General features: G+C 42.0%; 1 protein-coding gene across 1 annotated transcript in view; it reads left to right on the top strand.

The window, feature by feature from the left end:
- The window catches only part of LOC109471813 (titin-like), a 309,005-nt gene that overhangs the window by 164,054 nt on the left and 129,681 nt on the right, over positions 1-15,270 (top strand). The window contains 21 exon segments of the mRNA XM_019771168.1: positions 2,060-2,234; positions 2,661-2,790; positions 3,249-3,400; positions 3,849-4,148; positions 4,518-4,649; positions 5,080-5,241; positions 5,743-6,023; positions 6,316-6,622; positions 6,914-7,120; positions 7,630-7,780; positions 8,339-8,583; positions 8,977-9,264; positions 9,799-9,953; positions 10,422-10,566; positions 11,048-11,211; positions 11,765-11,909; positions 12,480-12,643; positions 13,391-13,532; positions 13,895-14,024; positions 14,417-14,568; positions 14,985-15,148. Of these exon segments, the coding sequence (XP_019626727.1) occupies positions 2,060-2,234; positions 2,661-2,790; positions 3,249-3,400; positions 3,849-4,148; positions 4,518-4,649; positions 5,080-5,241; positions 5,743-6,023; positions 6,316-6,622; positions 6,914-7,120; positions 7,630-7,780; positions 8,339-8,583; positions 8,977-9,264; positions 9,799-9,953; positions 10,422-10,566; positions 11,048-11,211; positions 11,765-11,909; positions 12,480-12,643; positions 13,391-13,532; positions 13,895-14,024; positions 14,417-14,568; positions 14,985-15,148 (3,891 nt within the window).

The following is a 15,270-nucleotide window of genomic DNA, read 5'->3' on the forward strand; positions in this document are numbered from 1 at the left end:
ACAAGAAGAGATTTCTTGAACGAAGAGCAAACTGTTCTTGTAGCAAGAAAACCATTCTGTACACAAGAAAAGATTTCTTGAAATAAGAGCTGACTCTGTTCTTGTAGCAAGAAAACCATTCTGCCCACAAGAAAAGAAATACAATGTATATAGTGCTACCTAAATATAAAACAGACAATAATGTATAGCAACTAAATGTTATTTTGAAAAGCATTTGGACAGTATAGAGATGTTTATTATCACATTGATTTTTGTACAATGTATCTAATTAAAAATATAAAATCAGTCCATCAACATTCTTGGAATGGAAAGAGTTAACAGTAACTTTCAAAATATTATACGATGTAACTAACAAGCCATTATGATTTCAGAATACAGATCGTATCACATTCTGATCAGAAGCATATTCAGCAAAAACTGCAGTTTTCGCATTATAGAATTGGCAAAGTCACACCCTTTGGACACCTGAAAAACAACAGGAAAGACCTGTGTTAGTTTGCATGCGAGAACTGAATCGAAGGCGCACAAGTCAAAAGAGGATGACTAAATACTATTTTATTACTTGGAGTAAACAATTTAAAATTGTATTAGAAAGCACTGTAATAAACTTTACTATACAATACACCAGAGATATATGATTTGACTTTGAAATCAACCCCAATGGCGTTGTAACAATATTTGGGCTATGAAGTCTAAAAACAATGTCAACAGATCTTAGTAGGTGGGGAGGGGGGCGCACTTACCTTCAATCTGTTTGGTTTCATGCTTTTTCTGTTGCAAAGTTGGTTTCTTCAGCAAGCTGACCACGATCTCCATTGCTTCACATGTACACAAGGTCCTTTTTGATTTGATTTTGACTTCAAATCTGACATGAGTCAGTAACTGACAAAAATAAGTAGCAGCGCGGCTCTTACATCTGACTTATGTTCAAAACCCCCTAACTGCATTCTGGGATTTGAATCAACCAATCAGGGGTTTAGAAAAGGTCACATGACAAGAAAAAACTAGAAAAAAGTTCTTACATCATCTTGAACATCACCAGGCAAAATAAGAATCATCTTTCTTAAAACTTTCTGGTATTTTCTTAAATGTTGCTAAGAAAAACAAGAATGGCCTTTCTTAAACTTTCTAGGGAAGAAAATCAAGAATGTTTAAGAATATAATACTAGCCATATCTTCAGCCTAATCAAAGATCAACTTTATATCAGACTTTCTTGTTTTTTTTTCTTATCAGTATTTGTCAAGAAAGATAAGAACTTTATTCTTGTATTTTCTTAAATGTTGCCAAGAAAAACAAGAATGATCTTTCTTAAGCTTTCTAGTCAAGAAAAACAAGAAACTTTAAGAAAGAAACACTAAGCAGAGCTTTATTCTAATAATAGATTTAGATAATTAAATTTCTTGCTTTTCCAATCAGTGTTTCCCAAGAAAGACAAGAACCAAATTCTTGTATTTTCTTAAACATTGCTAAGAAAAACAAGAATGGCCTTTTTCAATCATTCTCGGTAACATGAACTAGAAATTTTTTGAAATACACAAGAAAAAAAATCTTAAATCTGACCACTTTGATGTCAGGTAAGAAAGAAATCTTCCATGGAGATTAAATAAGAAACTTTAACTAAGTCTGAGGGAATTTTAATTAATATAAGATTAAAAGAATTTTAATCTTGTAACTTAGAATCTTCCCTAGAAATATTGTCTTTACTAAAGAAATTTCAAGATTACAAGAATTCTAATCTTGTAAGTTAGAATCTCCTCTAGAAATATTTCTTCACCAAAGAAAAATCAAGATTTAAAGAAGCCTATTTTAGAAAAATTATCTCCACTCAAGAAAAATGAGAAAATTGTTCTTGGTGCAAGAACGTAGGTATACAGAAAATTTATTTTTTTCTTATTTTTTTCTTATTATTCTCCCCCAAAGAAAAATTTTCTTCCCATGAGAAAATAAGAAAAACAAGAAAAAGCATTTTTGGTAGTGTAAAGACTCTTTATAGTGGATTTCAGAATTGAAGGAAAATTGTAGAAACTAAAAGTGGGTTTTGTGTTTGTGGTTTTGCAGAAGAGTGAAGAGTGGAAGAAGGCCCATGGCCTGTCCACCATTAAGACCTGTGAGCTGGTTGTGCCTGACCTGGAGGAAGGGAAAGGTTTGAACTTCCGGGTCAGCGCCGTGAACGAGTACGGGGTCGGGGAACCCGCGCAGCTGGAGGGCATCATCTTCCCAAGGGACATGTCTGGTACGTCTTAAAGATGCTGCTGTTTCTTAAGAGATGAGAAATTCCTTGGCACTTATACATGAAGGAATAGACGAGCTTGTGATGCATGACCAAATTCTCAAGACATGAACTTCAAGACATTATGACAATATTGTGTTTAAGACAAATTTTTCTTAAGACAAATTTGCAAACTATATAGGTTTTAATAATGTTATTATAATAGTATGATATGAGCACTCTTATATCACGGACTGTACTTAGCTTGACTGACAAACAGTAGTGGATGCTACCTGAAACGTCTGACAGTTTTCAAAGTCTATCCAGTTGCGTTACAATTTCCTTGTGTACAATAAAGATCTCTGACTCAGTCATAAAAAAAATGTTCCTATGACATGAATATTCCAGCCATGAAACTAAAATGTAACCCTTGATGTGCTTATTCTGCAGCCCCACCAGAGTGTAAGCTGGACGCGACCCTGAAGCGTACTGTTACGGTGAAGGCAGGAGTTCCGCTCCGGTTCTACGTGCCCGTCCGCGGGAAACCCTTCCCCAAGGTTACTTGGGTGAAGGATGATAGGTGAGCGGACTATCCTTTCTGCCATATGTTGTTCTCTTGTTTTGGTTGTTTTGAAACTGAAGGCCTGATGCTTATGATCACAAATTGAAGGTATTCTTAATAGATAGTGCTGAAAAATTCAGCTGTCTTTTTACAGAAAATACTGTCATAGATCCTTGTCGGTGTTTGGTTCTGTCTCTGCTTGTGACGAAATTCCACAGCCACTTCTTAAGCATGTTAACGTGTCCAACACACACAAAAAGAGGAGAGGTCCTTCCCAATGTGAATGGTTCAAACCTTACAGTTGACTTCTGTCTTATGCAGCTTGCATTTATAGTTAGCCTGTGGATCAAGCCTTACAGTTCTGTCTCACACAGCTTGTAGTAAGTTGTATTTTACTGTAAAAAAAAAATGCTGTGTTATGCCTTAAGGTAGTTCACTAGTTAGGCCAAACAAACAATTTCTGTATGTTCCCTCAGTGACCTGGAGAATCGTGCTAACATCGAGATCACGGAGAATGCGACCCAGCTGGTGATCGTGAACACAAACCGCCGCGACGCCGGGCGCTTCGAGCTCACCCTGGAGAACCCCAGCGGCACCAAGACTGTCGGCATCAACGTGAAAGTCATTGGTACGGCTTAACCTTCTTCCTGTTGCCTAATCCAGTAACCAATAGAGAATCTGTACTGAAATGGCTACTTTGGTGTGCTAAAGGTTAACTTTGTCCTCTAGTTTTACTTGAAACCAAGGAAGATTCCATGACTTAGTACCATCTAAGGTTACATTTAAGACATAATTTAGGCCAAACTTAACTTCTACCAACATCTGTCTTGTTCCGATTTCATGAAGCCAAAGCTTGTTGTTTTTTCCACAATTTTCAAAATCGTTTTCAGTTATTTGCCCTGTATCTTCACAAAGTAACAGTTATCGTATTTCATGTTGACCTCAAGTGATACAGAGTTAGTTTTTCTTATTGAAGCATTGTTTGTGCTTAATATGTTGTTCCAAATCTCATCTTCACACCTGTTCAAATCACACCTGTTTGAAGTCTCACCTGTACACCTGTGTATTTCTTACAGACACCCCTGGCCCCCCTGAGCACGTGCGTGTGCGTGACGTGACACGTAACGCCGCCGTGATTGTCTGGGCCCCGCCGCTGAAGGACGGCTCCAAGTCCATCACACACTACATCCTGGAGAAGAAGGAGCCCAGCCGACGCACCTGGACAACTCAAGACGCAAACATCGTCAAGACGTCTTACCGCATCACCAACCTGGTGGAAGGAAACAACTACCTGTTCCGCGTTCTCGCCGTGAACGATATCGGAATCGGTGAACCCGGAGAGACGCCGGCACCAATCCTTGCTATGGACCAAGTTGGTGAGTACACATGTACCTTTGCAATAATATTCAATGCAAGTAGTCTAACTGACTTATAATCTATGGCTTAGAGGTAAAACTTTTGTTCCAACTTCAAGGATTGTTCTGATCTAGAGAATCAATCAGTCACTCTGATCTTTTTGATAAACTGACCCAGTGAGACTTGTCACTTGGCTTCTCGAAAGTGTAATGTCAACACAAAAAAATTGTTTCATCATTTGTTTTTTCACCTTATACTGCTCCATAGAATTGTTTTTGCAAAGACTACTTAAAAGGAGTGATCAAAATGTGCCTTCGGAGGTTTTAAGCATCTTTTATGATTTGTGTCCACGTTTTCACTTTTGCTAAATGTTGTTTTCTCCCCCACAGCTCCTCCAGAGCCTCCTAAGAAGCTGCAGATTGTAGAGATCACTCCGATCTCCGTCACCCTGACCTGGACACGACCAGACTTTGACGGCGGCAGCCGCATCACCAGCTACCTGGTGGAGAAGATGGAGACAAGTAAGTCTCTTTCTAAAAATTTATCAGTTTTATCTGCATCTTGTTATTTTTTTTATAGCTTTCATTGGTTGGTTTCTTGGCTTGCAAATGGCATGACTTAAAACCAGACCACAATTTTCAAGTGATGTAAATCCTGAACTAAAAGTTGACAAACAGGATTGCCAGCCAGACCTTGTAAATTTCGTCCCTCTCCAAGTAACATGAAGCCTTGTATAAAGTTCATTATGTTATAAAGTTGTAACACTATGTTTACATTGTATTGGTTTTAACTGGCAACCTTTAGAAACTTTTAGTGCACTGTCAACTTTTATTGACTGTTAGCGCTATGCAAATCTTATACCCCACTTAAGCCAAGAATATATTATATGATTGACTTACTGTTTGATATGAGATAAACCAGAGTTACATGGACCCTTGTCTTTGCCCACAGCTAAGGGAGAGTGGGAGCGCTGCACCGCCATCAACGCGACGCGTTACTGCGTGTCAGACCTGGCGCCTCACGATGAGTACACCTTCCGTGTGTCGGCGCAGAACGTCGGCGCTACCAGCGACCCCGCAGAGATCGGACCTGTGGTCGCCAAGGAACAGATCTGTAAGTTTGTTTGTTTGTTTGTTTACCTTAGTCTCTGCTCTGTAAGCAGACAGTATTTGTTAACACACTGTGTATTGCTTTACTGGGTAATTTCTGGCTACAAAATGTCCAGTGAATGTTTCCTTATCACCCTTCACAAAGAAGAAAAAACTGTCAGTCTTAGCATAACTGTACAGCTTTGTTTAATTGTGCCTTGCTTAGAAATTACCTGCTAAATGAAGAAAAATGAACTGTTATCAAAACATTTACAGCTTAGAGTTGAGATTGATATTACAGCTTGCTTTTCTTGTGCCAGAGCTGCAGATATCATTCTTCAAATGTGGTCATACAAAAAATTATCTAACCTTACCCCATTCATAACTGTTCCTCCTTACCTCATTGAAGTTAGTACAACAATGTGCCTTACAGTGTACCTGTTACAGTTGTGCAATAAACTTGACTTTAACTATTCCTCCTTTACCCCTTTCCTAACTGTTCTTCCTTACCTTACCCCGTTCTCAGACGAGCCTACCCTTGACCTGAGCCAGATCCCAAGCGACGTCATGACCGTAAAGGAGGGCATCGACCTGAACCTTCCGGTCCTGTTCCGCGCCTGGCCTAAGCCGCGGATCACATGGCTCCGCGGCCTGGGCGAGCTACGCGAGTCAGACTCCATGACGACAAAGAACACGAAAACTTCGACCACGCTGATCGTGAGGAAGATCAGGAAGGCGGACGCTGGCACGTACGCCGTGGTGGTCGAGAACAAACTCGGGTCTGCCAGGGCAGAGTTCACGCTCAAGGTGATTGATTGATTTATTGATTTATTGATTGATCTATTGACTCTGAAGGTAACTAAAACTTGCACTGTGTAAAACCTTCCAAGCTACAGATGTAGTCAGAACCTTTTAGACTAAGTCTACTAATTTAGAACCTTCTGGTCTACTTAGTGACACTTATCTGAATGTCCATATTGCATTATGCACTTACTACTGCCTTGTGAATATTTATAATAATAGTAACTTTGTTGCACTACAATGTAACTCATAATTAGAATCTTTTGCTTAACCTCATGTTATGTTTGTCCCTTCCCAGGTCCTTGGCAAGCCGAGCCCGTGTAACGGCCCGGTCGACTTTGAGGACGTGGGTCCGGAGTCGATCACGTTGAACTGGAAACCTCCGGACGACGACGGCGGCGCGCCCATCTCTAACTACGTGGTGGAGAAGTCTGACAACCGCGGCATCAGCTGGGTCTACGTCAGCTCCAACGTGAAGCGATGCACGCTCCGCGTCACGAAGCTCACGGAGAACAAGGAGTACATCTTCCGCATCAGCGCCGAGAACAAGTTCGGCACCGGGAAGACGCTCAACTCACCGTCGGTCATCGCAAAACTGCCGTTCGGTATGTGGGACTTTCTAAATATTTCCTACAGCAAAACTTCTATGTCTCTTGTCAAGGAACTTGATTTGTTTTGATCATACAGAAACATGATGCATACAGCCATGTGGCTTTCAAGTAGATTACCTACATTAGGCACATATAGGCACATGTTCTTGTCAAGGACTACTGGCTACTTAATCTTGAATGTCAACTAAATCTTATCAAGTGGAGAGAAGTAAATTTATAAGTAATCTTAAGACTAGACAATTACATGTGAGAAAATATTAAAACTTAAAACCAAATCCTTTCCAGACCCGCCATCCGCGCCACGTGATGTGACCGTCACCGACGCCACCAAGGACGCGATGCACGTGCGTTGGAGCGCGCCGGCCAGCGATGGAGGCTCTGAGATCCTGGGCTACATGGTCGAGCGTAAGGAGCGGGGAGGCTCTCGCTGGATGAAGGCCTCCCGCTACCCTGTCAAGAAAACAGAGTTCCAGTCCACTGGACTCACTACAGGTGGGTGAAAAGTGCCACCTAGCAGGAGAGATTGGAATTACATCACACTCAAACGTTTTGGAAACGGCTTCATTTAAGTTGTCCCGAATATGCAAATGAGTACGCTACCAACTTTTTCTGGGAGATACAGTAAGTGCTGATTGGGGGTCATGCATGATGATTGCAAGGAATCATCCTACATATATGTTACCAACTATGACAAAGGGACGAGAACATTTTTGAACACTCTCTAAATAGAGTTTATTACACCGTTACAGCTTAGTTGCCCAAACAATGTTTTAAAACTTACAGCATATGGGAAATTTCTATAGTGCTTACGAATCAATTTGTTTGTCTCATCCTGTGTCCCAGGCAAGGAATACCAACCATGGCAAAGGGACAAGAAGACAATTTTAAACACTCATTTCAAAGTTTATTACACTGTTATAGCTTACTTACCAAACAATGTAATACACAGCATATGGGAACTTTTTATTGGCCTTACAATAATTTTTTTTCTTGTGTTTCAGGCAAAGAATACGAGTACCGTGTGTCAGCCATCAATGCCGCGGGCACCGGACCCTACAGCGAGCTGTCTGACTTTGTGTACGCGTACGACCCGGTCACACCGCCCCAGCGAGTTCGCCTGATCACCGTCACTAGGTCCTCCGTCACCCTTCGGTACGTCAAACTTCTTCCTACATTTTCACCATTTTCTTTATATATAACTTCTTGGTTCTCATACATTACTATGTAAAATTTTAGCAAGAAGATTCCTTAAAAACAGAGAGATAGGAGGAAAACTTGAATCTGGCTGTATTCACTCCCTGAACCTGTTTGTTCAAAGGACTCACGTTGGGCTTGAAGATTAGCGATGCATGACTGATTGTGCAACAGCTTTTTAATAACCAAGAAATTGAAGTGGGAAGGACCAGTTTGAATAGCACTTGTCCATTGTTCTTGTTTGTTGTACCTGTAAAGGGGAATTCCCCCATACCTGTATGTACTGTACTTAGTGTCTCAATGTGGAGAATTATAAACTTTTCAACAAGCTCAGCTGCTTTGAGATAACATTTCTAATTTTCCTGTTCTCCCCTATCTTAGGTGGGAACCACTTCTAAGTGACGGTACATTGTATATACTGTACATAGTGCCATCTTCTCTGTCAGAAGAGTTCATCAGCAAACTACAGTGAATTAGGATCATCTTTTTAAACATTTTCGTTTTCACCCATCCCAGGTGGGAGCCACCGCTAAGTGATGGGGGAAGTAAGGTGATCGGGTACATCGTGGAGCGCCACATGACCAAGGAGGGTGAGAAGTGGGTCGCCGTGCATCCCGGGGTCATCAACGACTTCAAGTACACGGTGAAGGGCCTGATGATGGGCGCGCGCTACGAGTTCCGCGTCTCCGCCAAGAACGCTGCCGGTATCGTGGGCCATAAGAGCGAGGCCACACCGCCTGTCGTCTGCAAGGACGATCTGGGTGAGATATTCTGGAAAACATTTTTAAACATAGAAGTTTATTTGCAAATGTATGCCTGAAGGCTAAAGCAGCATACAATATGTCCAACATAAATAAAGAGAAACAATTGACTATTGTTAAAAATTAAAACTGTTTATAGGCATGGGAGCAGACATTGTTTTTAGACCTTGGTTTGGCATTTCAGACCACTTTCTAGAAAAATTCAAGAACTTGATGATATTGTTGCACCTTTTCCACATCAATTGACAACTTTCACACCTTAAGCATGATGACAACTTTTTAAAAATCTGTCAAGATACAACCCCACAGTCAACTGCATGTAGTACTTTTGAACATCTTTAGAGCTTTAGTCAACTTCTGCTCTAACACGTTTTTCTCCGCCCCCTTCCCCAGCACCACCGAAGGTTCAGATGGATGTGAAGAACAAGGACACAGTGGAGATCATGAAGGGACAGATGATGTCTCTCGTCGCCTGCATCAGCGGCAAACCCCAGCCTGACGTGGTCTGGTCACGGGGAAACCGCCCGCTCATCGAGAGCACGCGCGTACACTTCAAGGTCACCGACCGCATCGCCATAGTAACCATCCACGACGTGGATCGCCCCGACGACGGAGTGTACACGTGCACGGTGAAGAACAACAGCGGAGTGGACGATGCTTCGGTGAAGGTCCACGTGCTGTGTGAGTACACTGCTCTCAAATTTGTGCCCACTGAAAAACATGCAAAACTCAGTCTTAACCTTCTAGCTAAACAAAGAAGGCACACAAATCGACAGGTATCATCATTTTAATCTTTTTCTATGTATACCCTTAACTTATGGAAATATGCGACCAACAGTGGTCAAACTAAGTCTCGCAAAATCTCGTACCGAATCAATGTATGGCTGACTGTGTATATTGCAAACCAAAGGAGGTGTTCTGAATTATCACCCGAATAAACAAGAATACAATGATGTGACCCTCTTAATTAATCAAAACGTACCATCACAATACATCTGCACCTTTTAGTATACAAGTCTTGATGTAATAACTGTATGTAATAATCATTCCACGATCATAATCCATGATCTGTGATCCCATCCAGCCCGCCCTGGCCAGCCGACAGATCTAGTGATCGGTGAGATCACGCCGGACTCTGTGAAGCTGAACTGGGGATCTGTGATCCTTATGTATGATCTGTGTGATCCTAATCTGTGTTATTTCTGTGTGATCCAGCCCGCCCTGGCCAGCCGACAGATCTAGTGATCGGTGAGATCACGCCAGACTCTGTGAAGCTGAACTGGGGCCCGCCAGACGACGACGGAGGCATGCCCATCACTAACTACATCCTGGAGCGCTGCGACCCCAAGACTCCCGACGACTGGGTCAAGGTGGGTGATCTTTCAACTACAGCTGTTGACCATTCAACTTTGAACTTTCAACTTATGAAATGGCAAACTTGTAAAGGTGTTAAAGACACGTTGTATATATGTGGAGAATTCTGAGAAACAAAAAAATTTAAACTACAGCTGACCATTGCACTTTGAACTTATAGAAGGGCAACTTGTAAAGGACTTGTTTTGCCCTCCCTTCCACTTGTATGTTTGTAGAGAATGCTGATAAACTTTGAATAAAAGCTGGCCATTGAACTTTGAATTACAGCTGACAAGTTGTACTTTGAACTACATGTCAACTTTCCATCTGATTCCATCTGACTGGATTTCCATCTTTTATGAATTATGAGACCTAAAAGGCTTATAGATATGTACACTCAAAGAATTGCATTGGCACAGTGCCATTTTTATGTATCGTATTTCTTGAATGAGGACTAAGAATGACTGATGTTTCTTGCCCCCCAGGTGAGCTCTGCTATCAGGAAGACAGACTACAAGATCACCAAGCTGACCCACGGCTCTTCTTACCTGTTCCGCATCCGTGCTGCCAACTACAACGGGCCCGGTGAACCTCTGATGACTCCCGCCATTGTGGCCAAGTATCAGTTTGGTGAGTGTCGCTAGTGCCAACTTCAACATTTTGTTGTTTACATCGGCTTCAAAAGAGTGAAGGCAGTGTTTCCTTTTGCTTGCCTGTGTTTCTGCACTGCAGTTTCTTACTTATATGTCCTGCTAGTGGGTGTGAAGTCTGCTATCTCTGATCTACATTATACTCCACACGTAGCTGCCTTGTCATCTCTAGAAAACTATCTTGAGTGTTTGTTCTCTAGTGATTCAATGTTTCAGTCTGAATTATTTAGCCCAAAGTTTTAGCCAAAAGATATTGCTACATGCTAATAATATTATACAGGTTGCTATGTCCATGTTTATCTGAAATAGACCTGCCAGTAGGACTTTTTGCTGAGAATGTTTCAGTCTAAATAATTTAGCCCAAACTACTAACTGAAAAGATACAATGTATTGCTACATCTCAGACTACAGGTCGCCACAAATGTATCACTAAAACATTGTCCATGTTTCTTGTAACACAGACACGCCGAGTGCGCCCGGCAAGCCTGTAGCGAAGAACGTGACGAAGGACAGACTGACTCTGATGTTTGACGAGCCTGACTCTGACGGAGGATCTCACATCCTCGGCTACTGGGTGGAGCGCAAGGAGAGAACTTCTGTACGCTGGGAGAGACTCAACAGGGAGGTGAGATGGCGCATTTCATGTTTCTTCTCTATTTTAACTACCAAAAGATATTGCTACACCTAAAACTACAGGCTGACACAATGTAGCCTTTTTAAAATGCCCATGTTTGTGTGCAAGGAACGCACATCTGTACGCTGGGAGAGCTAGACTCAACAAGACATCAGAGTCTGTTTTTGGTTCTTCTCTCAAGTTTACTATCATTCTATTCTGTAGTATAGTGTACTGGGCAAAGCCCTTAGCCAGGGTATTCTGCCCAGGCCTAGGGTGCATGTCATAGTGGGTTGAGGTGCTAAGAAGTGTAATATCAAAAGATCTAGACTTTATACAGCAATTCCCAATTCACACAATCTGGGACTTTAGGTGACCCAAATACTGGGCTTAACTGAAGGTGATGTAACTACATTGTACATATGCTGGTAATGCATTCCAAAATGACTGTTCTTGGGAAAAAGCTAGATCTAGTGATGTCTGTTCTGCAAATAAGTGTGGTGCACTTACTGATACAGAGGAATACTTTAAGAAATAGTGCTAACCTAAGACGTCTTCTCCCCAGATCCTGGGCCCAGACGAGAGGAAGATCGTTGTGGATGACCTGGAGGAGGGTCTGGACTACGAGTTCCGCGTGTCGGCCGAGAACCGCGCCGGCCGCGGCAAGAACAGCCCTGCCTCCATCCCGTACACTGCCGCCGATCCTGCAGGTGGGTTTGTCTGTCTGTTTGTCTGTGTTTCCTCTTCAACCCAGTACACATCTGGAACTGTCTCCCAGACAAGGTGGTCGGCCTGATCACCAGTCATTTTAAACAAGAGAACACTGGCATCTTCTTTTCACCATCAGGACCTCTACATGTAGCTAGAACCTTGCAGTTGCTCACAACTAACTTTTTTAAAGTAGGGAATACAAGAACATTGTGCTTTCTCACAACCTTGTCTATTTGCATCGTAGGCAATATATTTCTGTTCCTGAAACAATAAACTTTAAGACGAACCTCTTTATTGCCATTTTTCCTCAGGGGTTGCAATGCCTGGGCTTTTGAATCTGTCTGTACCTAATAAAAATGAACCTAGTAAAACGTTGAACTTTATTCCAACACAAGGTTACACAGAGATGAAATTTTCAATGAACACTATCGCCTTCATCAGGATTATCAATGACCAATCACTGCAAAATTTTACAGTTACAGACACGTTATCTTATTCACACGAGACTTGACTGATACTTTGATTAAAGATGAACTTAGAACTAATCGCTAATTTTCTCCTTACTACAGGAATGCCAGGTCTTGTTGAGGTACCAGAAGTGCTAGACTGCACCCCGACCACAGTCCTGCTGCAGTGGGGACCGCCTGCCACCGACGGCGGCGCTCGCGTCACTGGGTACATCGTGGAGAACCTCATCCTCGGGGAGGAGGAGTGGCACAAGTGTCACCTCAAGGTACATCTTTCTCTTTCTTTTCTTAACCCTTGTCCTGCTTGTCATTCCTGACACAATATTTTTCAATATTTTCATGTCTTAATTAGATAAAAAAAAACTAAATTTTTTTGCCCTGCAGTGGCATAGTTACTTCCGCATTCGTTGCGTTTCGCTGCGGTGTAATCCGTTGCACGAGAAATACCCCCAAATCGTACCTATACAGGGTGTTATATAGATGGTACTGAATGTGCCGCGCAACATATGTTGCGCATAGCAGGACAAGGGATAAGATATCTACCTAAATCTGACAAAGACAATGGCACAAAAGAGTAGGAAAACATGGACTTCCAGAGTCATTTTATTTGTCTGGAGAGCTTAGCTGTGTCTGGCTAAAGGATCATATTTAGGCACTGAACTACATGTAAGTTGGTGGGAGATATATGTACTACTAGGTGTCTGTGGTAGGAGATTACAGTTGATTTTGAAGGCTTGTGGGTTGTATACAAGAGGAAACACTTGCCAGGATGAGAGTGCCATAATTTGCAGTCCATGAAAAAAGCAGAAACAGTTGCTGTAGAAGGGCTTGTAGACAAAAATAGAAGAGAACCACTCCATCATTTGTTAACCAAAAAAAAATCATTTGTTAACGTTTCGGTCTAGGTGGAAAGAAGAACCTTTGGCAAGAGAAATTTAGTTCAACCACACTTGATATGTAACTCCGGATCCTTGACCTCTGAGCTGACCCTGCTGCTATTTTCCTCCCACCAGGAGAAGATCCGCCAGACAGAGCTGCTAGTGACAGACCTGGTGGAACTGCAGGCCTACAAGTTCAGGGTCAGCGCAGTCAACGACCTCGGCATCGGCAAACCCAACGAGGTGCCCGGATGGACCGCACCAAGGGAACTCAAGGGTACGGCAGCTAAAGATGTTTCTTGTAGAAAAAGAAAATAATTTCCACTATTTCTCTTGAGATTCGGTAGCTAAAAGGATAAAAAATGGTTTCCCTCAGTCTACATGTACATATCTGATTCATCAGTGATTTTCACTGTGCACTAGTTTGCACTAGTTTTGGTGTTTCCTCTCTACAAGTTCTAAGTAATTTACACTATTTCTCTACAATTCCCCACAACATGGACAGAAATGAAGACCTGAATCTTATTGCAATTTTTCCCTATAACCCAGCATAATGTGTCGTCAATATAAGGTAAAGAGATGTTGTTTTTTTTCAAGGCTGTGAATCTATAATTGATTTTGCCCATTTCCCCCCTGTAGTTCCCCCAGACCTGGTGATGGATGCCCTGTACAAGCGGATGGTGACCGTCCGTGCAGGAGAACAGATCAAGTTCTTCATCCCCATCAAGGGCAAACCTGTGCCCACTGCTACATGGGAGAAGGAAGACAGGTAGGGACATCATTAGTTTGAGAAAAACAGGAAACTTTTTGAATGTGTATTGATGGCTCGATCTTAAATCTATTTCTAGACATTTATGTCAATGTTGTCCTGGATTAATGGCTTATGGATGCCTGCAGTTTTCTAATCACTCTCCAAATTTTGGTTGAAGTTCTTATTTTTCTCCTTTGCCTGAAGAAATCTTGTCATCCTTAAAAAAAACTTTAGAAAATCTTATCATCCTCTTTCTAAAGGTTCAAGAAACTATTAATGATAGTATTTGAATTTTCATACTTCTAGGTGGCCATTTTAGTTTTGACCAAGGTAGTTTACATTGAAGATTTCAGTCATTGCTGGCATAGCCACACTATTACAGTAGCTCATCCTTTTCCTGCATTTTCCAGTGACCTGGAGAACCGTGCAGAGATTGACACAACTGAGAAGGACACCCAGCTGGTGATCCAGTCTGCCGATCGACGCGATGCCGGACGCTTCAACCTCACGCTGGAGAACGACTCCGGAACCAAGAGTGTCGGCATCAATGTCAAGGTTATCGGTACGTAGCTAACTCTTTTTCTTCTCTACTTCACAATGCATAAACTTGAACAGAACCTGCCTCTCAGAAATCACAATGTACAGCCACACTGTAACAAACCTATGGATACAGACTGACACAAGGTGCAGTACAACGGAAGGTTACAAACAACACAATTGCTTTCAAAAGACTTAATTTACATGATAGTAGTATGACATTCCAGCATTCCTTTGGCAGTCTTCATTTCATTGAATTCACAGTCATACATTCACAAAAAAGAGCAAGTTAAAAAGTGCTTCAGCAAAGGTTTTTTCACTACCTTCACTTTGGTGATTCTTACAAATGTTAGATATAGGCAGGAGTTCAACTTCTATGTACAATTTGCCATACATTGTACCTACAAATGTCATACAATAAAGTTCTGTTCCCCTCCCCAGACACCCCCGGAGCGCCCACTAACCTGAAGGTTCGTGACGTGACGAGGAACGCTGCCATCGTGTCCTGGGGACCGCCCAACAAGGACGGAGGCAAGGCCATCAGTGGATACACACTGCAGAAGAAGGAAGCCAGCATGAGGATGTGGTCTACTGTCGAGGAGAACGTAAGACATCTGTTTTATCATCTTAGACACTCTCTAATGTCTTAGAAAATATCAGAATTGATGCAAAATGCCGGTCGATTCAAAAAATGTGGTGGACACATGTTCCTTAGAGCTGAACACCA

Source organism: Branchiostoma belcheri, unplaced genomic scaffold, assembly GCF_001625305.1.
Source record: "Branchiostoma belcheri isolate BF01 breed outbred unplaced genomic scaffold, Haploidv18h27 scaffold26, whole genome shotgun sequence".
Taxonomy (NCBI): domain Eukaryota; kingdom Metazoa; phylum Chordata; class Leptocardii; order Amphioxiformes; family Branchiostomatidae; genus Branchiostoma; species Branchiostoma belcheri.